The sequence below is a fragment of the Protopterus annectens genome, chromosome 11.part0, assembly GCF_019279795.1.
Source record: "Protopterus annectens isolate FY-2018-M chromosome 11.part0, PAN1.0, whole genome shotgun sequence".
NCBI lineage: Eukaryota > Metazoa > Chordata > Ceratodontiformes > Protopteridae > Protopterus > Protopterus annectens.
This window is the reverse complement of record NC_056745.1, coordinates 172,928,325-172,954,038: the sequence shown is the minus strand read 5'-3', so window position 1 is coordinate 172,954,038 and position 25,714 is coordinate 172,928,325. Positions and strand designations below refer to the sequence as shown.

Here is a 25,714-nt window from a genome sequence, read left to right as displayed (position 1 = left end):
ACACAACAACCCTTTTAAGTCAGGCTGCATAGGTTTGAAGACCTAGTGCTTCTCATTTTTCTTGTCCATAAAATGATGAAGACATTTTTAGGAGAAAGGCAAGGCAAAGGAACAACAGGTCACTCCATAGTGGGCTTCAGCACTCTTCCCAGAGGGGGAGATCTGAGTTTAATTAAAGGAAAGAGAGGTCTTGGTAGTCTTGTCTGTCTCAGTGATAAAGATCTATGGTTCTTTACAGTCTCTTCCCATGGAAACAAAGGTGAAACCCTCTACTATCTTTAGCTCCAGAGGAGCAAGGCTTGGGCTCACCAGCATGCAAAAGATTTTGGCAGATTAGTACCATGGGTCAAGCAATGGAGCCTGGACACTGGGAGACATATATGCCAGACATGACAACTAAAAGAATACTTGTGTAAAATCTTACCATAATCATAGATGTCCTTTTCTACATGCTGCATTCATAACATGGGGGAGTCCGCAACAGGCTGTCTCGAACATCTGGTCAGTACAACAAAGTCTAAAGGTACTGTAAGGCATGTGCGATGTCGCACATAATATCTCACCCAACATCGGTCATAAGATGATGTTGGGTATATAGCAGACATTGACACATACCATCCTCAGAACTGAATGCCCCAGGAAGAACACCAGCCTGAGAAAAAACACATCCAGGAAACAAACATACAAGCATCAGGGGGAAGGTGGGAGGGATAGACTACTGCAACATATAGAATTGAAGGATATTGAGAAGTTATGTACCTACCATAACGTTCCATGTTAGTTGTCTTCTCTCGCCTTCTTTCTTGCTTGATGGGTTCGGAGCCGATCCTCGGCTCCGACTCGGCACTTGCTAAGCTCGAGATTCACTTTTACCAGCTCGAGGCAGCCCCATATCCCATGATGCAAGGCGGTATGTACCCAGATCTCGTTTGATGACAAAAGGCAATAGCACCTAGCATAATAACTTCCCAAAGGACGAAAGAAGGAGAGAAAAAACCTGAAGGATGGTAGAAGGACCAGCTTTGTATGGACTTCAGAAGCATAATTCCTTGTAGAGAAAGGTCTGTCCAGGCCTGGGGGAAGGAGGGAGGGTCGCAAGAAAGAAGGCGAGAGAAGACAACTAACATGGAACGTTATGGTAGGTACATAACTTCTCAATGTTAAGTTGTCAATCTCGCCTTCATTCTTGCTTGATGGGACCGCCCCTAGCACCTCTATCCTGGGTGGCTCAATGGAACAGACTCTTGAGAACTGTAGAGCCAAAACTGGCTCTGTCCCTGGAGGCCAAATCCAATTTGTAATGGGAAACAAATGTATGAGGAGTGGCCCAAGTGGCTGCTGCACAAATAGTGTCTAATGGAAGTCTAGCTTGAAAAGCTGTGGAAGTGGCTAAGCTTCTGGTTGAATGTGCTTTAGGTTTTGAGCACAGCTGTTTTCCCCTGAGCTGATAAATTTCAGAGATGACAGAAGAAAGCCAGCTAGACAAGGTCACTTTTGAGACAGGAAGGCCTTTCTTGTTATCAGCATAGGAAATAAAGAGTTGATCGGATTTCCTGAATTGTTTTGTTCTGTCCAAATAATATCTGAGTTGGCGGTGGACATCAAGATAATGCAATTTTTGTTCGATCTGTTTGCATAGTTTGGAAAAATACAGGAGATCAATAGCCTGATTCAAATTAGTCTTTGAGGCGACCTTCGCAAAAGGTCGGATTAGTTCTCAATGATACTCTGTCTTTGTGGAAGACCAAATAGGGGGGGGCGAACAGATAGAGCATGAAGTTCAGACACCCTCCAGTCAAGTAATAGGAACCACGAATGAAGTTTTCCATGAAAGAAATTTCAGGAACAAGAAACAGCTGGCTCAAGGGAAGAAGAATCAAGGATGTCAGCACTAAATTTAGGTCCCATTGAGGAGGAGGACTCCTGACTGGAGGTTTCAGGAGGAAAATTCCTTTCAAGAAGGCTCTACAAAGCCTGTGGGACATAATGTTGTGATCTGCGAACCCGACATGAAAGTTCGAGATAGCGCCAACTGAACTTTGACTGTGGAAGAAGAGGAGCCCACGAAAAATCTCCGCTAAGAAATCCAAAACTGCTTGTACTGGAGCAGTGAAGGGATCAATATTTTTGGCTTTAGCCCAATAAGAAAACGTTTCCATTTGCTAGTATAAATCCTCCTAGTAGAGGATTTTAAGGAAGCTACTATGATGTCTCTAACAGGGTTAGAGATCATAGGAAGCCTGGCTAAGGAAGGAAGTGGAGCAACCATGCTGTGAGGTTGAGAGAAGGGACAGACCTGTGCAGCTGACCGGATTGGTGAATCAGAAGATCTGGCACTGGGTCCAGATGCCACGGCTGCACCAAAAGGTGACGATGGAGGAACGGAAACCAAATTTGTCGAGGCCAATAAGGAGCAATGAGAATCATTTTGGCTCTCAAACGGTTGCTTTCTGGATAACTTGAGGGATCAGAGGAAAAGGAGGAAAGGCATAAAGAAGTCCCTGGGGCCAATCCTGGGTTAGAGCGTCTCTGGGGGGATGGCCTGGCAGTGGGAAGAGAGAGAAGAAATCTGGGCATTTGCTGTTTTGGGGAGTAGCAAAGATCGCAACATGGGCCACCCCATGCCAGAAAAATCTCTTCCACTATAGATTGTTTGAGAGACCACTCGTGAGGCATGAGAATAGCTCTGCTCAATCTGTCCGCTAAAATGTTGGTTTTCCCAGGGATATGCGTTGCTACCAGAAACCGATGAGAGGAGATCGCCCATTGCCAAAGTCTGAGCGCTCGACACAAGGGGTAGGACTTGGTTCCGCCCTGTTTGTTGATATACCACACTACAGACATGTTGTCTGTGTGGACTGCAATTGTCCCTAAGGGAAGAAAGTCGTTGAGGGCTTGCAACGTTAAAAGCACTGCTCTCATCTCTAGGACATTTATGTGCAGGTGGTATTCAAAGGTTGCCACGTCCCATGAACCATCCTGCCCTGATAATGCCCCCACCCGATCAGGGAGGCATCGGTAGTGACAGTGGCTACCGGGATGGGGGTACAAAGGGTCTGCCTTGGTGAATCTGGGTAGAAGTAATCCACCAAGCAAGATGATTCTTGCATATCGGTGTCACCAGTATTTGGTGACGCATCGGAAGTTGTTGGTAAGACCACTGAGTGAACAACATCCACTGAAGAAGGCGCATATGGAAGCAAGCCAGGGGAAGAAGGGTAATGGCCGCAGCCATGAGGCCCAACACCTTTAGAACCATTCTGGCCTGTACCTTCTTGCTGGCTAGAATGATCCTGACGTGACTTTGAATGTCTGAGATTCTTTGATCTGTAAGGGTAGCTGACATCCGAGCAGTGTTTAAGTTTGCGCCTATGAAAGTAATAGACTGGCAGGGCAATAAGGAGGATTTTCCTGAGTTGATCGAGATGCCCAATTGAGAGCAAAGATTTATTGTATAATCCCTGGCTTGAAGAAGCTGATGCCTGGTGGTGGCTGAAAGGAGCCAGTCGCCGAGATACGGAAACACCAGGAATCCTCGACGCCTCAGGTGAGCCGTTACCACTGCCATACATTTGGTGAACACTCTGGGGCTGTAGTGAGACCAAAGGGCAGGGCTCTGAACTGAAATGACTGGACCCCAGCCGAAGCGGAGAAATCTCCTGGAGCGTCTGTGAATTTTTATGTGATAGTACGCATCCTGAAGATCTATAGAGCACATCCAGTTGTCCTTCTGTAAGAAGGGCAGAATTGACTGAAGAGTGACCATTCGAATCTTGTTTTCCTCACAGACTTGTTGAGTCTGCTGAGATCCAATATTGGTCTCCAGTCTCCCATCTTTTGGGGACCAAAAGAACCTTGAGTAGATTCCGGCTCTGAATGATCTGTTGTAACTGGCTGAATGGCTCTTTTGCAGAAGTTTTAGGACTTCTAACTCTGCAACTTCCTTAGACCGGTGGTACATCTGGAAGGAATTTGAGTGATAGAAAGGACTTTCCTCGAAAGGAATTTTGTAACCCTCGGATATGATCGACTGTACCCATCTGTCTTGAGTGAGGGAACGCCAGGCTTCTGGGTACAGCGATAGTCTTCCCCGACTGCCTCCAAGGATGGACAGTCGGGCAACATCTCAGGGATGCTGAAAGGGCTTGTCAGAGAGAGGCTCTCTGCTTCCTGGTTTTGTGGACCCCTCTGCCTCTAGAGCGGCATCTGTTATTGTTACCCCTCTGCCTCTAGGGGTAAACTGACCACGTGAACCGCGTGACTCCTTGGGATTTATGGAACCACATTTTGCCACCCTTCTGCCCTTTGGGGTAAGGTCTAGAAGGGTGGAAAACGGACTCACGGCAGAAAGAGTCTTGCCGCCCTGCTCACACCTGGTCAACGCTTCCTTCACTTGAGGGCCAAACAAAGCTGAGCCATCAAAGGGAGAGTTTGTGAAGGACGCCTTAAAGGGATCTGCAATTGCAGAGCCGCATCCAGGCTTGGCGCCTAAGAGCCACACCTGTACCTGCGGCCCTACTCGCTCCATCTGCAGCATATGGTATCAGTCGCTGGGAGGAGTTAGCAATAGAATTAAGGGTTCCTAGCTGCGAAGCAATTTTTCTTGAGCCCCTGCAGCTGTCGGATCCTGTACTACTTCACCTAGCTCCTTAAGGATATCCCTCTGGAGTCTGGTGAAGTGACATAGGTAGTTCAGCTTAACGATAGCAAAGGTCGCTGAAGAGAACATCTGCTTACCATACCTATCCATGGTCCTAGAGTCCTTATTAGGAGGATGGACAGGCACGGAAGGATATGCAAGTTCCTTCTTAGTGGCAGCCGCCACCACCATGGCATCAGCAGGGACACCTTCGTGAGGAATTGCTTGTCCGACGGGCAGTAATAAATTTAGAAGGCCTCCTAGGGACTGGCTCTACAGAGTCAGGAGCAGCCCAAGCCTTCACCAATAACCTGCATAAGGGGGTCGAACATGAGACACCCAGGAGGTGGAGGGCCGAGATCCAAACGCCTCCAGGTATACCGACTCATCCTCAGAGGGATTATTGGTGGGCCAGTTTCCCCTCTGTCTAAGGAGTTCTAGGATGTCTGAAAAGGAGACATCCTCAGAGGGGGATCTTGGGGATCCCTCTGACTCATCTAAGTCAGTATCTGAAGTGATAGACTCGGGGGAGTCTACGTGTTTCCTCTTACAGGTCCTCTTGTGCGGAGGATCCCCTGACTGATCAGGAGAATCCTCGGAAGAGGGGGTTATTCCCAGTGGGGAAACCTGAGGCGGAGGATCTCTGGGTCCGGGAGCAAGAGAAATGGCAGAGATATCGACAGGCACCATAGAGGGAGGAGCTAAGGGAACAGACTGCTGGCTGAGTCCAGTGGCCAGCACACTCTTCATCACCTCAAGGCTCCTCCCAGGGAGGTCCGAGAGAACCCGCTCAAGAACCAGGAACCCAGGGCCCACCGAAAGGGAAGGCTCTGAGGCAGATGTCGGAGCCGAGCTCACCAAGGCCGAGGCTCCTAGGGGAAGAGTGGGGTCGGACAAGGGTCCGATGCCGCTCACCCCCTCGGAGGAAACCAGGGAAGCCCGACCACCGAATCCCTCTAAGGAAGGTCTCGAAGAGGAGATAAGAGTAGAGGCTGAAGGAGCAGAAGGAGGGGGTATCTGTCCCTCAGCCCTAGCAGAAACCATTCCCAAAGACTCCAACTCCAAACTCTGGGGTAGAGTCGAAGGAGGAACTCCAATGGGGTGTGGACTAATAGTCGTCTGTTGAGACGGACTATGTAGCATCTGGGCCAGTGCCTGTGATTTTAATAATCTACTGACCACTCTCTCTAAATCATGGTCAGAAAGCCTAGATGACCTGGATGATCGGCTCCGATGGCTCCGTTCTGAGAGGAGAGGAGATGCCGGAGCCGAGAGTATCGGCTCCAAGGAAGGGGACCTGGACCTCTCCCCCGAAGGAACCATCGGAGCCGACGAAACTATGGAAGCTGTCGGAGCCGACAACTTATCGGCACCGACAGAAAGTTTCGATGCATCGGCTACGGCCGGAGCCGATACAGACATAGCAGGGTGTCGGAGCCGGTCGGCGCCGACACCGAAGCCTGAGCCACATGGTGATCGGAACCGATCGGCGCTGACACCGAAGTGACCGAACCAGAATCGGCGAAGGTTTGTGCAAACCAGGATCGGCTCCAGCCGGAGCCGATCTCGACTCTGAAAGAGTCGGAGCCGAGGCCGCAGGCTTGGACACAGAAGCCTGGGCCTTGGAAGACTTGGAAGTCTTGGTTGGAGCCGACTTAGCCGGAGAGCCCTCCGGTTTAAGTAGGCCCCTCAAAATAAGTTTGTTTCTCCTTTCCTGCAGGACTCTCTGGCTAAAAGAATGACAAATCGCACAGGAGTCCTGCAGGTGGAGAGGTCCCAGGCAGTATAAGCAAGAAGTGTGACTGTCTGTCAGAGACATCTTCTGACAGCACGAGTCACACTTCTTACAGCCTGAGACCCTTTCCTTAGACATGGTGTAAAAAATACACACACAACACCTGTCCAAGAAATATTATCCCAAAATTAAGAAACACTAATCTCTCACATACACACACACACCCTAACAAGGGGGGGATGGGATGGGAGAAGGCCTGACTAAAAATTTTTAAGGAGAGAGGGAATTCTAGTCAGAAAGGGACTAAAACTAGTCTAAAACTATTAAAATTAAAGTTTAAATCGAAAAAGGGGCAAAAACAGTAGTGTATAAATCACTTACCAGGAGCTGGTAAAAGGAGGACCTCATCAGCGAAGCGGCAAACGAGATCTGGGTACTTACCGCCTTGCATCATGGGATATGGGGCTGCCTCGAGCTGGTAAAAGTGACTCTCGAGCTTAGCAAGTGCCGAGTCGGTGCCGAGGATCGGCTCCGAACCCATCAAGCAAGAATGAAGGCGAGATTGACAACTTAACATCTATGTTTATGGTAAGATTTTACACAACTATTCTATGTCCTTTTATTCATATGTTGCAGTATTAATAACATGAGGGAGAATGCCACAGCTCATGCAGAAGAAAGAGTGAGAGGAGGGGTAGTAACACTCTATAAATCCCTGAAGAATAGCCCTGGCAAAACCAGCTCTAGATCTACAAATACCATCCAACTTAATGTTTTGTGAAGGTATGGACAGAAGACCAAGTGGCTGCATCTAAGACAAAAAAAAGTATCCAGACCCTTGAAAAAAGCACCAGAAGAAGATGCAGCTCTAGTGGAATGAGCCTTAACTGAAGAAACAAGGGATTTCTCATAAGCCACATAACAAAAGGAAATAACCTTAAAGATCCAGGATCAGATTGTCTGCTTGGAAATAGGTCTATCTAGAGCCCTGGGATGGAAGGAAACAAAGAGATGGTCAGACTTCCTAACAGATTTGGTTTTATCCAAATACAATTAGAGCTGTCTATGCACATCCAAGCTGTGTAAGATCCTCTCACTAGCACATTGTGGTGAAGGAAAGAAGGTGGGTAAATTAACAGACTGATTAAGAGACACATTCACTACTTTAGGCATGAAGGTGGGATTAATGCATAGGGAAACCCAATCCTTGTGAAAAACAGTAAAAGGAGAAGAAGCCATAAGGGCTTGAAGTTCTGAAGCCCTTCTGGCTGAAGTGATAGCCAAAAGAAGCACAGTCTTCCAAGTGCAATGTTGAAGGGAAGAAACTGCTGGTTCAAAGGGAGGCAATGTAATTTCTTCCAAAACAAAGTTTAAATCCTAAGGAGGAGGCACTGGTTTCCTTGGTGGTGTGACATAAAGGATGCCTTTCAAGAAAAGTTTGACATCCAACCTGGAAGCTAATTAGAGGGGTTCAGAGGGAGACAGACAGAAGTGGCTGAGAGAAGCTTTGACATCACACGTACCTTACAGTACCTTTAGACTTTGGTATACTGGCTGGACGTTCAGGGAAGACCTGAGGCGGACTCCCTCATGTTATGAATACTGCAACATATAAAGAAGAGTAATACATCTATAGAGAATTGCATGCAACCAGACCTGTTATCAGCACATGGCCTCAAATGATACACCCCCCCTCACAATCAATCTACAAAACAGTTGGTGTAATATTTAGGTTGATTCTATGACCCCAAAAGGCATCACTTCTATTCTGTCCATGAGTCCCTCACAAACTGGGGGGAATGGCTGGAATGCAGATTACTCAGTCTTAAGTTCAACTACCTAACCAGAATCACTGGAATCAGGAGACTCCATCAAGTGAGTAGACTGAGCTTCTGTATGGTACAAACATTCAAACATGGATAACAAAACAGAGACATCTTGGGATACAACACACAGGTAGTTGGTGGGATATGCAGCAGTTGTCATCTTTTCAAAGGCAGCTGATGATAAATGAGAGCTAGACCCCTCTCTAGCTATGAAGCGACTAATTATTTATCAAATGTGAGGCCACTTTGTGGTGGAAACAAGAAGTCACTGATGCCAAACATCTGACTACCTTATCTTCTAACACTGTTCTAGGGCCTTCATTCCTTCAGAAATGCACCAAGGACACTCTTGCCATTGCCCATACAAGACATCCTCCATAGCACCATCCTGACAGAGAAATGACAGAGGCATGTTGCTTCTTCCCCTTTATGTTCTGTTGTTGCCCTGGAGCTGAAAAGCTAGTGCACATGGCAAGGCAAGCAATAATAGAGAAAAAGTCACACAACCGATGCTGTGTGATAGAGACAGCAATAAACAATCCAGCATCAAAGAAACTCCAATGCATTGTGTCACACTCAGTATCATCAGGCAAAGATGATCCATTTAGTAGGGGGAATGTGAATTTTCAAAAATTAATACATATGTAAACACTGCTTTTTATCTATTATGTTCAGGCAATATACAACTCATCTGAGTGGAGGAAGAAAAATGAGAAAAGCATTCTGTATGCCATCCACAATATGATTAATCAAGAGAACTTGGATGTACAAAATGTATACATAAAATGTATACATAATTAAACCTGACTATCGTTAACATAAATAGGCATCTTGTTTTGTACAATACATGAAGTAAATGTCCTCCTTACTTACTGGTCATTTTTAAATAATTGTTCTTTACATACCTTACAGCTGTTGCAGAAGGTGGGGCACGTTTCACTGGTCGTTGCTTTCCAGTTATTAAATTTGTTTGTTTCATTTCTGTTTCAGAAAGAACAATATATTTTTATTCTAGGTGTTTTAATAATAGTGTTCATAAAACTATCTAACTAACTTAAGCCTTGCTCTCACTGAATGCAGACTTGGTATTCTGTGTCTTCCCACCTAAGGGGAAATTAAGAGTCCTTACAACATGCGGCACTTTTGAGTTTCCATATGGGATACTGATACAAACAGACCTCAGAGAAACAGCAAGATCATATGGAAACGTTGAGGAGTAGAAGTAAACTGCATTCAAACAGGAGGTAGAATAAGTCAATCTAACAGTGTTGCCAGTCTGATGCAATGGAGTACAAGAACAGTATATTAAAAAAGAAGACAGCCCTATCAATAAGCCAGTCTAACAGTGTTGTCAGCCTAGAAATAAACTCACAAACTGGGCTACCAATTAACTATTACAGAACTGGCTGCACTGGACTACAATGCCTATAGAAGATGCAGTTCTGCTTTACAAGAAAGGTAATCAGATGACTGGCATCTGCAGACTGATGACTCTAATTCAAGTATTGTACAATTTAAGAGTGATGCTTTTTTAAATATTTTAAGATGGCAATACAATACACTTACGGTACCACAATACCCGGATACTACCTGGATATTAATATATATCTATTCTTAATATTATTAATTTCAGTTGTGAGAGATGCTCAGCATAAAAGTAGATATTTACAGCTGTAGTTAAGTATATTTACCTCTACAGCAGATCTTCAGGAATTAATCATAGCAACAGTAAATCATAATACCTGGGAATATATTGCCTTACCTTTATCATATACAGCGTGAAACTTCAGACACATTGTCTTTTTAAAACACTGATCGGGATCACTGTGGAATGCACTGAAACAGGCATGTGAGTGGCACCCTCAGTGGTAGGACAAAACTCTTCTTTTAAATAACTAGACAAAATGGAAGTCTACTGTGTGGCCACTGGCATGAGTGCTGCAGTCACAGAGGCTTAAAATTTCTCAAACATCCTGACCTGCTGATATGCACATGTCACTGGCATGTTGGGCACTCGCCAAATGTGTCACTCAGTAGATGGCAGCACAGTATCAGCACTGAGCGCTGTAGTGTAATATGCAATGCAAAATACTGTTCTGTAGACAATTACCATTAATGCAGATGCTCAAGCATCTTCACTGCTACAGTAATCACTTTTAGGAATTCCTGCTCTGAGAAACTAGAGGCAGACATGAGCACAAGAGACTTTTCCCCTCCCCCATGCTTGGCAAATGCTCTCCCTTCCAACATCAGTATATCAGGACATCAGGGTCATTAGCACCATTTCTTCAGGTCTTTATTACCCACTGATGAGAGTGCCATTTTCCAGGGTAGCCAGGAGCATGACATGCCCACAGTCCCTAGAACAACTAGTTATTAAAAAGAGTAGGGGACCTACCTGAGGGTGGGAGAAGGGTCTTAAACAGTAGAGGAGGGTACCACCCCAACACAGAGAGTAATCACTACCGGGGAAGAGTCATACAACTAAAGTGAAACAGCAGCACGAACAGATGAAGGAGAAGGAAGATGAACCCATGCAGTATGGCTTGGACAAACTAGAGTGCTTTCTGATGGTTTGGACTGATGTCAAAATGTCTAATTTCCAGGATGGAATGGGTAGGCTATCCTCTACGGAAGGTAGTGGTAAAGGGCGTGGACCAAGTGGAGTCAGTCCTGATCCTGCTTGATACTGCCTTTCCAAAATGTTTGTAGTAGAAAGCAAAGCAAATGGCAATCCACTGAAGATGTTGTTTGTTTTTTTTTAACAGTTCTCCCTTCCTTACTCTGTACAAAAGCCACAACAGCTGATCACATTTTCTATAGGTTTTGGCTTTATCCAAGTAGAATCTGAGTTGTCTGTTAATGCCCAATTACTGCAGTGCTCTTTCTCCTTTGTTCTGAAGAATTGGGAAGAAGACAGGAGACAGGTTAATTAAATGGTTCAGTGAAATCTCATCTACCACCTAAGCTGTAAAATGAATGGGTTTATATGCAATGAAACCCCATCCTTATGGAAAAATGAGAAACAGTTTCCTACTCATAAGGGCTTAATGCTCAGGTATTCTTTTGTCAGAAGTGACTGCCACCATGAGGGCAGTATTCCAGGTGAAGTATTTTAGATCTGCAGAAGTGGCAGGCTCAAAAGGATGTAGGATTAGGTTTTCTAGGCCAACATCTAGGTCCCAAGAAGGAGCAGGGGTCCTTTTTGGTTGTCACAAATGAACTAGATCCTTGAGAAACTTTCATGGTATGATGAGAGAAAAGTGAGAGGCATATAGGGTAGGCAAAGGCATGGATAGTTATGGAATTATAGGACAGACTCATGCTGCTCAGTTCTTTTAAACAGCTCAGGATTTGTGGCAGTCCAGCTTGCAGCAGCTGTTGTCCCTTGGCCATCCACCAGTGAAAGAATCTTAGCCATTTTTGACATGTATAACTTGTTGGTACTATGTTACCTGGCTTCCTTGAGGAAATGAAACATGTTCTTTGAGAATAGATGTCTGGAAGGTAGAGGTATCAATTTCATCCACCTTGGCAGTTTGAGAGAGTCCAAATCGATGTGAATAGTGCATCCCTTCTTCTTGGTGAGAAGGTCCACTTCCAGAGGCAGCACCCGTGGTTCCTACTTGGCCATGCTGAAGAGAATGAAGAAAGTACAGTTGTACAAGTAAACTTACCATAACAATAGAGGTTTGAATACATAACTGCTGTAATGGCATACGCTATACATGGTTTATATCCCAGCTAAGATATAACAGCCAGCCGGCTTCCAAAGTTTAAGGGCATCTTCCAAGTGCCCAGACTGCTGACAGCTTGAGCTAGTGCAGGGATATAATTAGTAGTCTGGGAACCAAGCCCTTCAGTGCTTTCAAGCTAAATGCTGATAACATGGTCATTTACCAATCAGGTCACTTTCACATCAACATTCAGTGCCAACTCCAGTTCAATTTATATGAGCTCCACCAATAACTCATAAATCATAAACTACTTCTCAATCCCACCAAGACCAAAACAATGCTTTTTGGAACTCCACAGAAAATTCACCAAGCACCTGAATTTTTAACTATCTTTTGACTTACACAACCATCCCACAGAGGCAACCTCTACATTCAAATAGCTAGAATTATGGCCTGATCAGTCCCTAAACTTCAATTTTAAATAGACAAAGTGATAGCTAAAATAAATTCCCTCCTCTTCTGGGCCAAAAGACTCCTTTCTATTCCAAACATCTACAGCAGCCATTAGCAAAGGAGTTTTGCTTTCTCAACTTAAACGTGGGCTTCCAATTTTTACTTAAAGAAAAACATTGCCACTATCCAATCTCTTAACAGCACCTGCCAATTCATTATAAACTCTCCTCTCTGTCATCATCACTGTATCAACCTAGTAAAAACCAAATGGCTACCCATAAAATAAAGATCTAAACTACTGTTAGGATCCTATATCTATAAACTACCCCAGCTCCATACAGTAAATCTCCTTGCAGCTAGACTTCATGAAAAAACTTCTCATACAACTTGTAGCAGTACTCACAAACAACACCATGTCTTCCCTACAACTAAACTCCACAACACTGCACATTCATTCTCCTCTCAGCCACCTATTCTTTGGTAAGCACACTCCATTGACCTAAAGGAAATAAACACTTATTCCAAATTCAGAATACAACTCAAGAAGCACTTCTTCATCCAAGCTAAATGGTTCTGCTTCAACACAGGACATATTACCTAACACACTATTCCTATTTCCTTTCCAAGTCTCTTCTCATATCACAAAACTTACTGAAGATAGATCCACTTTAGAAACTAATGTATATATTTGTACATTGCACTGTGCTTGTTCACTAGAATATATATATATATATATATATATATATATATATATATATATATATATATATATTATTTCACTCAGGCTGAGATCAGCGAATTATCTCTGTAAACACAGATATATACATACATAAATAAACAAAAAGGGGCTACAGCCCTGAAAGAGATCAGTGCTAGGTATACAAAAGTCAATGTCCTCACACTGGCCAAAGAAAATGGTACAAAAATAAAGGGTATCAAGGGGAGAGGAAGCTACTACAGCAGTGTTGTATTTGAACAGCTAGTGTTATAATAACTTCCATAAGTGTACTATGGTCCTCATTTCATTACCTCTGCAGCAGCCTTAGCTACATGGGTGTAATACCAAACTATATACAGAGTGGGAGGAGAAGGAAGGATGAACATTCAGGAGTCTCCAAGCACAGTTTGCTCTAGACGGTTTGTAATGCTTAGTAAAAGTATGTAGAGGGGACCAAGCTGCTGCCTCTATAACACTTCTAGAATTAACCCCTTTCCAAAAAAGCCACTGAGGAAGCAAAGCTTCTAGAAGCATGTACCTTGACCTTGCTTGGAATTGAGATAATATAGTGGGAGTAAAAAAGGAAATAGCATGCAACAATCATGGAGACATTATCTGCTTTGATACTGGTTGTCCTTTTCTCTTACCTTCATAAGATTTACTGGCACTTTTGAAGATTTTAGTTCTACCAAGCGAGTATCCCAGTTGTCTGTAGACATGTAGTTTATGAAAAATCCATTCTCCCTCATTTTTAGATCCTGAAAAGAAGACATGGAGATGGATAGCTTGGCTCAAAGACTCGGATTCTGATTTAGACGTAAATGAAGGACTCATTCTGAAGGAGACTCTATCTTTGTGTAAAATGAGATTAAGAGCTTGCAACTCTGATACTCTTCTTGCAGAAGTAAGCGCAATCTGAACACATTTTTCCATGTTAAGAGCCTCAAATCAACTGGATGAGCTGGTTCAAGTTCTTCCAAACAAAATTAAGAGCCCAAGGAGCAACCACCTGCTTTCTACATGTAAAGGTATATATAACTCCTTTCAAAAACAGCATAGCATGAGAGTGCACTGAAAGAGGAGGATCCATGAGCAGACATGCTGAAATGGCCAAAAGATACACCTTGACAGAAAAATAAGACTGGCCAGAGGATACCAACATCCACAAATTTTGTAGAGCCACAGAAATGCTAGCCTTAAAAGGGTAATATATGATTTATTAGTAGTTGGTTTCTTTGCCTCCTTTTAATACCTGCTACTGCATGTCCTTCAAAAACTAGATGCCAAAATGGTATTAAAATTCCATCTTTCAGGTAGTCAGTTGATTTTTTTTTCAAGGTGGGTGTATCAAACAACTCATGTTTTATGTGAATAGGTTTAAGTATGTTAGGAAGCTTGTGGTGATTGCCCTTGGCCATTTCCAAAAAAGGGAACACTACCTTTGTCTGGCCTAGAAAGGAATTACCATAAATATCTTTGGAAAGTCCTTCTAAATTCTCAGAATGCCTCAGTGGAAATGGTAGAAAAGTATACAAGGAACATTCCCATCCAAGGAAATCAGAATTCATCTGTTTTCTAGATCTGCTTGCAAGGGGTCCAGGAGCAGAATTTTGCCAGTTGCCTGTTGCGAATGGAGGCAAATAGATCTATCTGAGGTGTTCCCCACAGCTGGGACAAATCCTGGAAGACTTCCCAATTAAATTTTCATTCCCAAAGATCTATCCTGGTCCTGCTCTGCTTGCCTACCACAAAGTTTTACTCTTAACAAAATGTCAGAAGTCTACAGAGTGATGCTACTATGGCTAATCTGCGTAGAGGATAAGATTTGGGACCCCCTTTTTTGTTTACGTACCACATCACTGTCAGATTGCCTGTAATCACTTGTAAAGGTCCTGGGTACCACAGATTACAAACAGTTGAATTCATTTATTACTGCCAATATCTTTTTGATGTTTATGGGTTTTGGTCTGACTTTTCTGCTCCAAAAGAAAGCCTGGTGGAAAATCCCAGGATTCAAAAAACTCCTTTACCAGCCTCAGTAAGAAGCTGAGATCCCTCATAAAATCCTCCAAAGCTAGTTACGAAAATAAAATTGCCAAAGATTCGAAAGACAACCAAAAGGCATTCTAATTCTATAGTTATGTTAAGAATCTAAATGACAATGCTCAGATATGCTCTGAGCTACAACAGAATGGCATTAAATATACTGATCCCAAGGATATTGCCAATATCCTGGCAGATCGATTTAGTGCCAACTTCACCCCACTCTCACCCTTTAAAGGGCCCATCTCAATACCAAAAGATTGCCAAATTCCAGTAATCATGGCTACACAGGTAGAAACCGCACTCTCCAAGCTAAGAATACAGCATCCATGGGACCAGATGACATCCCGGGCTGTATACTACATGAATTACAATATGAACTGGCACCTCACCTAAGTGTCATGTTTAATCATAGCCTAACCTCAGGCTTTGTGCCCACTGAGTGATGCACAGCTACAGTTACCCCACTACACAAGAGGGGATCCACCTTGGATCCTGGGAACTACCGTCCCATCAGTCTGATGAGCTTGATCTGCAAGGGCATGGAACGCATTATCATGGAACTTATAAACAAAGACATTGGCAACTTTCAAACACTGGACCCCACCCATTTTGGGTTTGTGAAGGGCCGATCTTGTCTCCTGAACCTGACTGACTTCTTCAAATCAGTCTCCAGAGCTGTGGATGAGGGTAAGGCGGTCCAACACAGCCTATCTGGACCTTGCCAAGGCCTTCGACACCATCCCCCACTCTGAAATCATAGGTTCATAGGTAAGTACTAGGCTATCTGCCCGAAGGCATTTATAAGCCTAGCCAGAATGTGTTGGCTTTCGCCACCCCCTTAGATTAGTTCCCTGTGCCTCTGTCCAGCAGAGCCTTTAAAGTGATCCCTGGGGTAAACTTTCTGTTTCCCATCCACTCATCAAGGTTTCTCTTGAAGAGGGTTAGCAAGGAGCTCTGCCTAATGTAGATTGGAATCTTGCTCCAGAGCATGGGAAGTCTCTGGGATGGGAATCTATCCCTCCAGCACGTCCTATGTATTGTTGTGGAGAGGTTTAGATCCCTGGAGTGTGTGGCTTGAGGGGATATGGATTTCTTTAGGTGGAGCATGTCCATCAATTCTGGTTTAGACATGGCTTTGTATGTCAGACAGAGATCATCTCTGAGTACGCAGTATGCAACTGAGTACAGCTGGAGTTTTTCAGTCGAGCTGCATAGGGCATCTGCTTGAGGCCAGTGATCCTCTTGGTGAGGTACTTTTGTGGTCTTTCCAGTTGTTGCAGGTGTCTTGTAAGGTACATCCCAAATGGGGCATTGTACTCTATGATGGGTCTGATGAGTGATGCGTAGAGGGGCCCAATGACCTCTTTCGATCTGGATGCAAACCCTTTTGTGATTAGGTGGGAAACATAGAAGGATTTTCTAACCACTTTGGCAATGTGATTATCAAAGGAGAGGTTACTATCTACTAGGGTCTCCAGATCCCTTATTACGTCTTCTGTATTTAGAGGGCTACCACCTATGTGGTAATTTATGGGTACTTTGTTTTTTCCAAAGGGGATGACTATGCACTTTTTGGCAGTTAGCTTGAGGCCATGGTTTTGACACCAGGTATTTGTCTCAGTGAGACCCTTTTGGAGGATGTCTGTGTCAGCCGTAGAGTCAATTATAGCCACTAGTTTGCAGTCGTCTGTGAACCTGGTCAGCCATAGTCCTCCTGTGCTTGCCTGTACCTCTGAGAAGTATATGCCGAACAGGAGGGGTCCTAGGACTGAGCCCTGAGGAATGTCACTTGTAACCAGTTTAGAGTCAGACCTAGCTCCCGCAACTCTTACCATGTGAGTTCTGTCCATGAGCCAGTTGGCAACCCATCTCATGACGTAGGGGTTTATGTTCAGGCTGGTGAGCTTGTCTATAATACCAGAGTAGGGAATGATGTCGAAGGCCTTTGCGAGGTCTAGGTAGGCGGTGTGAACCACCTTTCCCTCGTCTATAGCCTTAGTGACTGTCTCAAAGAAGTCCATCAGGTTTAGGAAGCATGATCTGCCCTTAACAAAGCCGAACAGGGTAGGGTCCACTGTTTGGAGTTTCCCAATATCTCTGCTAATGAGATCCATGATGATGCACTCCACAGATTTGCAGACCAAGCTAGTCAGGCTTATAGGGCGACAGTTCCCAGGGTCCATTGTGGCTCCACCTTTGTGGAGCGGAATAACCGTTGCTGTGCGCCACTCTGAGGGCATGTAGCCTATAGAGAGGCTGAGTTTAAACGGTGTGTTTAGGTGAGGGGTTAGTTCATTTTTGAGCTCGTGTAGGATGCAGTCTGGGACACCGTCCAGTCCCATTGATGCTGTGTTTTTGGCTTTGGAGAGAGCTGTTTTAACCTGAGTGTCTGTGATTTCAGGGGCACTACATTCTTCTGGTATAGTTATGGGCCCTTTTGGGAGTGAGAGGGGGGTGAAGTTTGCACTGAACCTGTCTGCCAGGATGTTGGCAAGGCTACAGCCCTGAAAGAGATCAGTGCTAGGTATACAAAAGTCAATGTCCTCACACTGGCCAAAGAAAATGGTACAAAAATAAAGGGTATCAAGGGAAGAGGAAGCTACTACAGCAGTTTGAACAGCTAGTGTTATAATAACTTACGTAAGTGTACTATGGTCCTCATTTCATTACCTCTGCAGCAGCCTAGGCTACATGGGTGTAATACCGAAGTATATACAGAGTGGGAGGAGAAGGAAGGATGAACATTCAGGAGTCTCCAAGCACAGTTTGCTCTAGACGGTTTGTAATGCTTAGTAAAAGTATGTAGAGGGGACCAAGCTGCTGCCTCTATAACACTTCTAGAATTAACCCCTTTCCAAAAAAGCCACTGAGGAAGCAAAGCTTCTAGAAGCATGTACCTTGACCTTGCTTGGAATTGGGATAATATAGTGGGAGTAAAAAAGGAAACAACATGCAACAATCATGGAGACATTATCTGCTTTGATACTGGTTGTCCTTTTCTCTTACCTTCATAAGATTTACTGGCACTTTTGAATATTTTAGTTCTACCAAGCGAGTATCCCAGTTGTCTGTAGACATGTAGTTTATGAAAAATCCATTCTCCCTCATTTTTAGATCCTGAAAAGAAGACATGGAGATGGATAGCTTGGCTCAAAGACTCGGATTATGATTTAGACGTAAATGAAGGACTCATTCTGAAGGAGACTCTATCTTTGTGTAAAATAAGATTAAGAGCTTGCAACTCTGATACTCTTCTTTCAGAAGTAAGCAATCTGAACACATTTTTCCATGTTAAGAGCCTCAAATCAACTGGATGAGCTGGTTCAAGTTCTTCCAAACAAAATTAAGAGCCCAAGGAGCAACCACCTGCTTTCTACATGTAAAGGTATATATAACTCCTTTCAAAAACAGCATAGCATGAGAGTGTACTGAAAGAGGAGGATCCATGAGCAGACATGCTGAAATGGCCAAAAGATACACCTTGACAGAAAAATAAGACTGGCCAGAGGATACCAACATCCACAAATTTTGTAGAGCCACAGAAATGCTAGCCTTAAAAGGGTAATATATGATTTATTAGTAGTTGGTTTCTTTGCCTCCTTTTAATACCTGCTACTGCATGTCCTTCAAAAACTAGATGCCAAAATGGTATTAAAATTCCATCTTTCAGGTAGTCAGTTGATTTTTTTTTCAAGGTGGGTGTATCAAACAACTCATGTTTTATGTGAATAGGTTTAAGTATGTTAGGAAGCTTGTGGTGATTGCCCTTGGCCATTTCCAAAAAAGGGAACACTACCTTTGTCTGGCCTAGAAAGGAATTACCATAAATATCTTTGGAAAGTCCTTCTAAATTCTCAGAATGCCTCAGTGGAAATGGTAGAAAAGTATACAAGGAACATTCCCATCCAAGGAAATCAGAATTCATCTGTTTTCTAGATCTGCTTACAAGGGGTCCAGGAGCAGAATTTTGCCAGTTGCTTGTTGCGAATGGAGGCAAATAGATCTATCTGAGGTGTTCCCCACAGCTGGGACAAATCCTGGAAGACTTCCCAATTAAATTTTCATTCCCAAAGATCTATCCTGGTCCTGCTCTGCTTGCCTACCACAAAGTTTTACTCTTAACAAAATGTCAGAAGTCTACAGAGTGATGCTACTATGGCTAATCTGCATAGAGGATAAGATTTGGGACCCCCTTTTTTGTTTACGTACCACATCACTGTTAGATTGCCTGTAATCACTTGTAAAGGTCCTGGGTACCACAGATTACAAACAGTTGAATTCATTTATTACTGCCAATATCTTTTTGATGTTTATGGGTTTTGGTCTGACTTTTCTGCTCCAAAAGAAAGCCCGGTGGAAAATCCCAGGATTCAAAAAACTCCTTTACCAGCCTCAGTAAGAAGCTGAGATCCCTCATAAGATCCTCCAAAGCTAGTTACGAAAATAAAATTGCCAAAGATTCGAAAGACAACCAAAAGGCATTCTAATTCTATAGTTATGTTAAGAATCTAAATGACAATGCTCAGATATGCTCTGAGCTACAATAGAATGGCATTAAATATACTGATCCCAAGGATATTGCCAATATCCTGGCAGATCGATTTAGTGCCAACTTCACCCCACTCTCACCCTCTAAAGGGCCCATCTCAATACCAAAAGATTGCCAAATTCCAGTAATCACGGCCACACAGGTAGAAACCGCACTCTCCAAGCTAAGAATACAGCATCCATGGGACCAGATGACATCCCGGGCTGTATACTACATGAATTACAATATGAACTGGCATCTCACCTAAGTGTCATGTTTAATCATAGCCTAATCTCAGGCTTTGTGCCCACTGAGTGACGCACAGCTACAGTTACCCCACTACACAAGAGGGGATCCACCTTGGATCCCGGGAACTACTGTCCCATCAGTCTGATGAGCTTGATCTGCAAGGGCATGGAACGCATTATCATGGAACTTCTAAACAAAGACATTGGCAACTTTCAAACACTGGACCCCACCCATTTTGGGTTTGTGAAGGGCCGATCTTGTCTCCTGAACCTGACTGACTTCTTCAAATCAGTCTCCAGAGCTGTGGATGAGGGTAAGGCAGTCCAACACAGCCTATCTGGACCTTGCCAAGGCCTTCGACACCATCCCCCACTCTGAAATCATAGGTTCATAGGTAGGTGCTAGGCTATCTGCCCGAAGGCATTTATAAGCCTAGCCAGAATGTGTTGGCTTTCACCGCCCCCTTAGATTAATTCCCTGTGCCTCTGTCCAGCAGAGCCTTTAAAGTGATCCCTGGGGTAAACTTTCTGTTTCCCATCCACTCATCAAGGTTTCTCTTGAAGAGGGTTAGCAAGGAGCTCTGCCTAATGTAGATTGGAATCTTGCTCCAGAGCATGGGAAGTCTCTGGGATGGGAATCTATCCCTCCAGCACGTCCTATGTATTGTTGTGGAGAGGTTTAGATCCCTGGAGCGTGTGGCTTGAGGGGATATGGATGTCTTTAGGTGGAGCATGTCCATCAATTCTGGTTTAGACATGGCTTTGTATGTCAGACAGAGATCATCTCTGAGTACGCAGTATGCAACTGAGTACAGCTGGAGTTTTTTCAGTCGAGTTGCATAGGGCATCTGCTTGAGGCCAGTGATCCTCTTGGTGAGGTACTTTTGTGGTCTTTCCAGTTGTTGCAGGTGTCTTGTAAGGTACATCCCAAATGGGGCATTGTACTCTATGATGGGTCTGATGAGTGATGCGTAGAGGGGCCCAATGACCTCTTTCGATCTGGATGCAAACCCTTTTGTGATTAGGTGGGAAACATAGAAGGATTTTCTAACCACTTTGGCAATGTGATTATCAAAGGAGAGGTTACTATCTACTAGGGTCTCCAGATCCTTTATTACGTCTTCTGTATTTAGAGGGCTACCACCTATGTGGTAATTTGTGGGTACTTTGTTTTTTCCAAAGGGGATGACTATGCACTTTTTGGCAGTTAGCTTGAGGCCATGGTTTTAACACCAGGTATCTGTCTCAGTGAGACCCTTTTGGAGGATGTCTGTGTCAGCCGGAGAGTCAATTATAGCCACTAGTTTGCAGTCGTCTGTGAACCTGGTCAGCCATAGTCCTCCTGTGCTTGCCTGTACTTCTGAGAAGTATATGCCGAACAGGAGGGGTCCTAGGACTGAGCCCTGAGGAATGTCACTTGTAACCAGTTTAGAGTCAGACCTAGCTCCCGCAACTCTTACCATGTGAGTTCTGTCCATGAGCCAGTTGGCAACCCATCTCATGACGTAGGGGTTTATGTTCAGGCTGGTGAGCTTGTCTATAATACCTGAGTAGGGAATGATGTTGAAGGCCTTTGCGAGGTCTAGGTAGGCGGTGTGAACCACCTTTCCCTCGTCTATAGCCATAGTGACTGTCTCAAAGAAGTTCATCAGGTTTAGGAGGCATGATCTGCCCTTAACAAAGCCGAACAGGGTAGGGTCCACTGTTTGGAGTTTCCCAATGTCTCTGCTAATGAGATCCATGATGATGCACTCCATAGATTTGCAGACCAAGCTAGTCAGGCTTATAGGGCGACAGTTCCCGGGGTCCATTGTGGCTCCACCTTTGTGGAGTGGAATAACCGTTGCTGTGCGCCACTCTGAGGGCATGTAGCCTATAGAGAGGCTGAGTTTAAACTGTGTGTTTAGGTGAGGGGTTAGTTCATCTTTGAGCTCGTGTAGGATGCAGTCTGGGACACCGTCCAGTCCCATTGATGCTGTGTTTTTGGCTTTGGAGGGGGCTGTTTTAACCTGAGTGTCTGTGATTTCAGGGGCACTACATTCTTCTGGTATAGTTACGGGCCCTTTTGGGAGTGAGAGGGGGGTGAAGTTTGCACTGAACCTGTCTGCCAGGATGTTGGCTATATCGGCTGGTTCAGTGTATTTTGTGCCATTCTGCACTAACTCCAAGCAGATCTGAGAATTGCCACTTAGATTCTTGACATAGCTAAAAAATGCCTTGTGGTTATCTGGAGTCCATGGCAATTTTACTTTCGAAGTTAGTCTTGGATGACTTTATGAGGGAATGTAGTTTCTTGCCGATCAGGGATGTCTTCCCATCTTGAGATTTTACTCTTTTCTGTACTAGTTTCCTCCTTCTATTGTATAGCTTGTTTATGGCAGGGGTCCACCAGACTGTTTTCCTTTTCTTGGAGGAGTGAGTCTTGGTTTTGTTTGGGACAGCACGATTCATGAATTCTTGTATGTGCCCATAGAGTGCATTAGTAAAGGATTTTGAAGCTTGGACAGTGTTATCCTTTAGCATGGGGGCTTTGAAACTTCCCACCTCGGTCTTAAGTAACGTGAAGTTTGTTTCTGAAAAGTTTTTCATTGTGGTTTCTTTGACCGGGGGTGGTGGCGAAATGTGGATGTCCAGTGTGATTAGTTTATGGTCAGATCTAACCAGCGAGGGGTTGAGTGTGGAACACCGGTTGCCCATGTTGGTGATGACCAGGCCCAATATGTTGTCACTTCTGGTGGGGGTGTTGACCAGTTGATCCAGGGCATTTGAGTTTATAAATTCTAGGAAATGTTGGGCAAGGGAGTTTGTACTTGTGTAGTTCTCCCAGTTAATGTTTGGGTTATTGAAATTACCCAATATCAGGGTGTTTGGTAGGGCCTTTATGTTTCCCAGTGTTTCCACGAATGCGGAGTGGGGGTCCTAGGACATGGTGGGTGATCTGTAGCAGGCTATAATTTGAAAAGCAGTTTTGCCCATTGTTAGTTGCACGTGGATGATCTCTGAAGCATCATGCTGTGCCACTAACCTGGAGGTGTGGGTATCCTTGATGAATATGGATACTCCCCCGACTTTTGTATTTCGGTCCTTGTTTTGTGGCCAAAATGTATGGTATGAGTTGTAGCCTGATAGTGCTGGGGTGCTCTCTGAAGCCTTAAACCAGGTTTCTGTTACTGCACATATATCGATTTTCTCCATACTGACGAATGCCTCGAGTGTGTACTTTTTGAGGTTTAGACTTTTGGCACTGAGTAGCATTATCCTCAGTTTTTTGTTACTTGTGCTATTTACAATGGTGGGTTTGTCTTTTGAGCCTTGCCTAAAAAAGGCACTATGGGAATGGCAAGAGCCTTGGCCAGTATTTGAAAGCCTAAGGGTGACAGGTGCAAGCTGTCTCTATCAAGCAGTGTGGCTTGTCGAGCATGTCATCCCAGGCTGACAGACACTGGATCCCCTTTGAATGACACAAGAAGCTTTGCCAACCGTTGAAATTGATATTTTTTTCTCTATAATGTGGTATCATTCTTGGTGAGGGCAGGATGCTACTCAGGGTCAGGGTCATACCGGCCTGGGCTACGTGATCAGAGAGCTCCTCCATGTCTCTTTTCATGTAGTCCAGGGAGGTACAGCTCAGGTCATTCACAACAACATGGACAATGACAGAGTCATATTTGTACTTGTTCTGGAGTGACGTGAGTGCTTGTGTTATGTGGCAGATCCTGGGACCCGACAGGCAGCTAACAGTAACCTTCTCCTTGTTCAGCCTAGTGAGTGGGACGTCAGTGTGCCTGACTATAGAGTCGCCTATTACTAGTGTGTTGGGTATGTTATTTTGCCTTAAGGGCTGTGATTGCGTGGCACACTGGTTTTGTGCAGTATGTGTTTCATGGTTTGTGTTGGGGGTGGAGGTTGCTTGGATGTCTGCTTTGGAGATCTCTGTTGCTTTTGCAGATTTTTATTTAGAACCTCCGAGTATGTTTTCGTGTATTCATGTGTGTTTTTACCGGTGCTGGTTTCATAGGTCTGTGTGAGACTGGTGGTGTGATGCAAGTAATTCCCTTCTCCTCTTGACTGCCTGGTCCAGACTTGGGTTGAGAGAGCTTAGCCACCAGTTTGGCTGTATAACTGCATCTCTCGCATGTATTAGTGTTTGGTGGAAGGAGGAGAGGGTTGTCTGTGTACATGAGGCAATTGTAACATTGCTTCAAAATGCCTAGATTCACCAGCTGGATCGGAGAGTACAAATGAAACTGCCCTTTGGACATGCCTGGATAGGTACAATGAACTGTTTTACTGATTGGCTGGTAAGGTCGAATAGAGAGCCTTGTCCTTCTCTACAGCATAGAGGGGTCTAAGGTTTATTATTGCATGCTATGAGTTTTGAGCAAGTGCCGGGATGGGAAGTAAATGGTTTGAGTGCTTAAGTTGAAAGTGTGTCTATTTCCAAGGGAAAAATTTAAGAGTAGACTCTGTGGAGCTGGGAATAGTTATACCCTAGCTAACTGGCGCTGCCCGACGCGCAAAACCATGCAAATGCGGGTTTTATAGCAGGGAAACGAAAGAGATAGAAATTAGCCCAAAATGGCCAATAAACTACTAATTTTTGGGCTGAAACCACTCCTCCAGGGACAGATAGGCTGCTCAAAGCTCCCTCTCTCACAGTGAGCAGAGAAACTTCCTTCTATCCAAGTAAGGTATGGGCAAACACAGAAACTTGTAACATAGCCCTGAATTCAGCACTAACCTGAAAACTGGATTATACTAGCTTAGAAAGGCGGGAAAACAAGTACATATATCTATATCTATATATATGTGTGTGTGTGTGTGTGTGTGTGTGTATATATATATATATATATATATATATATATATATATATATATATATATATTTTTTTTTTTTTTTCAGAAAATAAAGCAGATACAATCAAAAAAATACTTTAAATGCACAGAAATAGCTATCCCACTTGAGTGTGTAGCCTACTATAGCTAAACAGGTAATTTAAACACAAAAACGACTTTGTTAAAGTGCAGGCAGTAAAATAAGTACAATATGTAGCTGAAACAAGCTTTTTAAATCACAGAAACTCTAGAAAATCTGCATTTTAGGCGGAATTAGCTTAAGGCAGCAAGAAAATGCAGAAAAATGATAATTGATTACTCCAAAGTCTCTCTTTTGTCTCTCTGCTGCTGTAAAACTCTGCAGGGCACCAGGCAGGAGCTTGCTGAGCTGTATACTATTAGAAAAACCTCGCAAATGCAGGTTTTATAGCAGGGAAATGAAAGAGAGAAATTAGCCCAAATGGCCAATAAACTACTAATTTCTGTGCTGAAACTACTCCTCAGCCTTGAATTCAGCAATAACCTGAAAACTGGACTATACTAGCTTAGAAAGGTGGGAAAACAAGTATATTTTTTTGTTTTTTTTCAGAAAATAAACTAGATACAATCAAACTTACTAAGCTGGGAATAAATCCCTATGTCACTGGATGGGTTGCCAACTGTCTTACTGCAGAACCCAGACTGTAAAAGTAGCCGACTCCAAATCCAGCTCCAGAAAAGTGGAGTACCTCAGGGTTTAGTCCTGGGACTGCTCTTGTTTGGCATCTACTTATCTGAAGTACAGGCCAACACTAAGGAACTCTGGCTAACAAAGTTCGCAGATGAATCCCCAAATGATGTGGATATTCTGCAAAAGAGCCTTAAAGAAACAGCTTGGTGCCAGAGCCATGGGCTCAAGCTTTATGCCAATAAATGTATAGTTATCCCCATTGGGAAAAACCATGTACTCATGAATTACCACATAGGTGGCAGTACACTAAACACCAAAAGTGTTATGAGAGACTTAGGG

The 25,714-nt window shown here is 44.0% G+C and overlaps 1 protein-coding gene across 1 annotated transcript in view; it reads right to left on the bottom strand.

Annotated features, from left to right (window-relative positions):
* The window catches only part of PARP11 (poly(ADP-ribose) polymerase family member 11), a 519,323-nt gene that overhangs the window by 193,670 nt on the left and 299,939 nt on the right, over positions 1-25,714 (bottom strand). Inside the window, exon 5 of the mRNA XM_044087183.1 lies at positions 9,106-9,181. Within this exon, the coding sequence (XP_043943118.1) occupies positions 9,106-9,181 (76 nt within the window). The remainder of the gene's footprint in view (positions 1-9,105; positions 9,182-25,714) is intronic.